Consider the following 4,845-nt stretch of genomic DNA (forward strand, 5'->3'; position numbering starts at 1 on the left):
AAGTCCGTTGTGGGGAACAGGACATGATGAGGACTAGAGGCTCTGGAGATGGGGTTAGTGGCTGGAGCTAGACTTTAGAACCTGGGGGGGGGGTGTTATATAGTAAGAAAGAAGGTTGGGAAAATTTTCTAGGATCATGCCACCACGCTCAGGAGAGCTTGAGGGGGAAAGCCCTTGGGGGTCCTGCCCGCTAAAACCCCAAACTTAATCCTAGGGCTTTAGGGAAGGTAATTCCTTTAGCAGTTGGGGGTCTCAGCGTACAAATGCCAATCACCTGCATCCCAAGGATTCCGGGTGCATTTGACTTTCTTTCTTTCTTTCTTTCTTTCTTTCTTTCTTTCTTTCTTTCTTTCTTTCTTTCTTTCTTTCTTCCTTCCTTCCTTCCTTCCTTCTTTCTTTCTTTCCTTTTTCTTTCTTTCTTTCTTTCTTTCTTTCTTTCTTTCTTTTCTTCCTTCCTTCCTTCCTTCCTTCCTTCCTTCCTTCCTTCCTTCCTTCCTTCTCTTGACACCCCACCAGCCAAAGTGGTTGGCTCCGGCTCTGAAATCTCTGAAATCTATCCCGTATCCGCCCTCCAGACCAGGTCTCTACCCACTCCTCACTTTGGAAGGAAATTTTTAAGTTCTGGTGTCTATCGGCAAAGCTTCTTAGAACACAGCTCTGGGCACTTGTCGTTGCGGCGACAGCAGCTTTCATGCAGTGAAAGTGCAGGGTTAGATTCACTGATACCAACTGCGATGGGCATGATCCTGCAAGCCCAGGCCATCTCTCTAACATCTTGTAGGATTCTTGAGGCTGCCACAACACAGTACCACAAATGGGGTGGCTTACAATGACAGAAATTCATTCTGTCACAGGTCCAGAGGCCAGATGTCTGAAATCAAGGTGTCCGCAGAGCCTCGCTCCCTCTGGAGGCTTTAAGAAAGAATCCTTCCTAGCGTCTTCCCGGTTTCTGGTGTCCTGAGCAATTCTTGGCAATGTCTCTGCCTATGTCTCTGCCTTGGCAATCCTCTGCCTATGTCTCTGCCTCTCTCTCTCTCTCTCTCTCTCTCTCTCTCTCTCGGCTTGTAGATGAATCCCTCTGATGTCCACCTCCATCCTCACATCTTCCCTCCGTGCCTCTGTGTGGCCTTTCTTCTCCTTACAAAATGCCATTCTTTGAATTTAGGACCCACCCTATTGCAGGATGATCTCATCTAATGACACCCATCTAATGGTGTTCCCAAGTGAGGTCACATACCAACTGCGGTTCTAGGCAGCACAGGAATTTGGGACCGGATACTATTCAACCCACTGCAGCCATTAGGGACAGGTGGTCTCCGAAAGGAAGAGAACCCTGAAGGGTGATGTGAAGTGTTTGTAAGAGCCGGCCACCAAAGTGACCTCTACAGGCTTCTACTCTCCTCCTATTGGGCAGGTCAGTCACGTGGCCCCGCGGCAGGCTGGGGAGACCCGGGAAAGTGAAGAGAAGCACGTGGGTGTTTGGAGAGCCTCCCTGCCATCCCTGGCTGCTCGCCCAGCGCAGCATCTGGTCCGTAGGGGATGCTCGGTGAAGATCTGTTGAATGAGTGAATGAGTGAATGAATGAATGAGCGAGTGAATACCAGGAAGGTGAGGGGAAGGAGCCAACTAGGAAGCTCAAGGGGCACCATGCAGCTGGCCCACCGCTCTGGGAGCTGGGGGTGTGCAGGAGCTGGGGTGGGGGGATTTCCCTGCTGAGTGAGTGAACCACTCAAATCCCTCCCCTTTGCCGGACATCCCCAGAGTGGGGCGGGGCGGGTCCCAGGCAGGTTTGGGCAAGCAGAAGCCTCAGAGCTGAGGGAGGGCTGACGTTTCATCCGGCTGATGCAGCGCCGACTGAAGACCACGATGGCAGAGGAGGGCTCCGGCTGCCCGGTGCCCCGCTTGCCCTGGGCGTCCGTCCTGCGGGTGGCTCTGCCGCTCCTTCTGGCGGGCGCGGTCATCTACTGCTTCCTCTGCACCCAGCGCCTCGCGCAGCAGCGGCAGCTCGAGTCACCTGGGGTGAGTTGAAAAGCAAGGCGGAAAAGAGATGCAAACCTGCCACCTGCCCCGTGGAGCCTGGGGACCTCCGGGTGCGACCCGGTCTTGCGCGGGTGGGGGGGAGGGGAGGGGAGGGGCGCGGAGGGAACCGGGGCGAGCGACCGGAATCACGGTGGGATCCAAGCCCAGGGACGGAGCGGCCCGGGCTCTCGGAACCAGACGGAGAAAAATCGGCCCGGGAGACCTGGTTGGGAAAGAGTAGGGCGAGAGTTAGAGCCCCGAGCAAGCGGATAGGGCCCGGCTGCCCCGGAGGGTAGGGGATGTCGGTTGTGTTCCGGAGGTGAATCCCGGGTGGGGATCCCGGGGTGGGGAGGTTGCCGCTGAGCAAGGGGCATCCGATGTGGGCATAGAAAATGACTCGTCTTTGGTGTTCCCCCGGCGGGCTGACTCAGAGGCTGCTGGGGGCTTCACAAAGCCGGGAGGGCGTGGGTCCGGCGCCTGCAAGACCAGGGCGGCCCGGCCCGCTCTCCTGGAAGCCCTGGACACCCATCACAGGGGCCCCACCTCGCGGGGGACGAGGGGTGCGCAGCGCAGGGGGCTGCGCCGCGGAGAGAGCAGGTGTAAGCAGTTCATTCAAAACTACTTCCTCTTTAAGAGATCTTTAAAAAGTCGACTCAGGCGGACGGGTTGAGAAGCGGGTAGGAGGATGAGCAGGGAAGAGAGAGGTCTTCATTGGGGCGCCCAGGTGGGGGAAGGGGGGCAAGGGGGGGGACTTAAAACCTTCATGCTCATGTGCCCAACCGGGAGGGGGGGACTTAAAACCTTCATGCTCATGTGCCCAACCGGGAGGGGGGGACTTAAAACCTTCATGTCATGTGCCCACCGGGAGGGGGGGACTTAAAACCTTCATGCTCATGTGCCCACCGGGAGGGGGGGACTTAAAACCTTCATGCTCATGTGCCCACCGGGAGGGGGGGACTTAAAACCTTCATGCTCATGTGCCCACCGGGAGGGGGGGACTTAAAACCCTCTTGCTCATGTGCCCACCGGGAAGGGGGGGGACTTAAAACCTTCATGCTCATGTGCCCACCGGTTTCCCCTTCTTTTCTTCCAGTGGGACATGGCTGAGCTCCAGCTGAATCACACAGGTAACCTCGCGCGCGCTCGTGGGTGGCAGAAAGAGAGAGGGACAGAGAATGAGAAATCGCGATAAAGAGACAGAAAGAGAAAGAGCCGGAGAAAGGGAGAGAGAGCGAGCCCGGGAGGGAGAGGAAGGCGAGGGCGGGTAGTGTGTTTCTGGCTCCCTACGACCTTGCTCCTTCTGCATCCCTCGCCCTTTACCGTCCGCCTTTGGGGGGAAGAAAGCGCATTCAGCACAGTCGCCAGGTTCCTCCCTTCGCCCCGCAGGCCTTAGCCCGGCGCTGTTTCAGGTGCCACCGCAGACAAGGGAGCGGGGCTCCCCTTCTACTCAGAGGCTCAGCCAGTAAATACATGAACATGCAAACTACCTACACGCCGAGGGGAGGGGGGTACACCCCGCCGCCTCGGACATGTCCTACAGAAAGATTAAGCAGGGGAGGGGATTGGGGCGCACCAGGGCTGGCTTTGCTGGGGACAGTGGGGTCCTCGGGAGCGGCAGCGTCCCTGAGAAGGTGGCCTTAGAGAAAGAGGTGAAGGTGGTGAGGGAGCCAGCCACTGGGTGGCCCGTGGGGAGACCCTCCCCCTCCCTCTAGCCCTCCCCACCGTGGGGCCTTTCCCACTCATCCCCAGAGGTTTGGATGCTGTGTTCATTCCATTTTGTAGTGGAGGGAAACCCTGTTCCTCTTTTTCTTCTCTGGCACTTTCTATTCTGGCTGCTGAGACACCATGCCGTAAATTAGGTGGTTTATAACAACAGACATTTCTTTCTCATGGTTCTGGAAACTGAAGTCCAATATCAAGGCATCAGCAGATTCTCCGTGGCTGGTGAGAACCTGCTTCTTGGTTTCTAGATGACCATCTTTTCTCCGTGCCCTTACGTGGCAGGAACGGGGAGAGTGGTCTCCACACTCAGGATCTCATCCCCTCCCAAAGGCATTATCCAATACCATTATCTTGGGGGTTAGGGTTCGACAGAGGAATTGTGGACATTGGGGCTATAGCGCTGTTTCCCTAAACCTCCGTCCTCCCACCTCCCTGACGCTCTGCCCCCAGGACAGCGGCAGGACTGCAGGCTGCGCTGGCAAGGAGGCCCAGCACTGGGCCGCTCCTTCGTGCATGGACCGGAGCTGGACAACGGGCAGCTGCATGTCCAGCGCAGTGGCATCTATAGGCTGCACATCCAAGTGACACTGGCCAACTGTTCCTCCTCCCTATGGGCCACCACGCCCCACAGGGCCACCCTGACGGTGGGCATCTGCTCCCCAGCAGCTCGCAGCATCAGCCTGCTACGCCTCAACTTTCACGGAGGTTGTGTGGTCACCTCCCAGCGCCTGACACCCTTGGGTCGAGGAGACACTCTCTGCACCAACCTCACCCTGCCTCTGCTGCCATCCCCAAATGCTGATGAGACCTTTTTTGGGGTTCAGTGGGTCCACCCCTAACTATTGCACTTCCTGGCCCAGATTTATTGGGAGAATGTGTTTTTCTCTTTTTTATTTTCTCTTATAAAAATGTGTTTTTCTTTGTGTGTCTCTGTAATATAGTGATTTATAATAAATATCTATTTGGTTTTTGTCCTCTTTTCTGGCACTGGAACCTAGTGCCAGAAAACCCTTGGAATTTCCTCTGTGTGTGAGGAGGGCACTTGATGGGATGAGCACTGGGTGTTATAATATGTTGGCAAATTAAATTTAAATTTAAAAAAAA

The 4,845-nt window shown here is 56.0% G+C and overlaps 1 protein-coding gene across 1 annotated transcript; it reads left to right on the top strand.

The window, feature by feature from the left end:
- Positions 1-1,500: 1,500 nt before the first annotated feature.
- Positions 1,501-4,580, top strand: CD70 (CD70 molecule). The gene is made up of 4 exons (XM_055342803.1): positions 1,501-1,528; positions 1,849-2,019; positions 3,113-3,146; positions 4,192-4,580. Exons 2-4 carry the CDS (start codon positions 1,867-1,869, stop codon positions 4,578-4,580), a joined length of 576 nt encoding a protein of 191 aa, XP_055198778.1. The 5' UTR covers positions 1,501-1,528; positions 1,849-1,866.
- Positions 4,581-4,845: the final 265 nt, after the last annotated feature.

Source organism: Nyctereutes procyonoides, unplaced genomic scaffold, assembly GCF_905146905.1.
Source record: "Nyctereutes procyonoides isolate TBG_1078 unplaced genomic scaffold, NYPRO_anot_genome, whole genome shotgun sequence".
In the NCBI taxonomy this organism is placed as follows: Eukaryota; Metazoa; Chordata; class Mammalia; order Carnivora; family Canidae; genus Nyctereutes; species Nyctereutes procyonoides.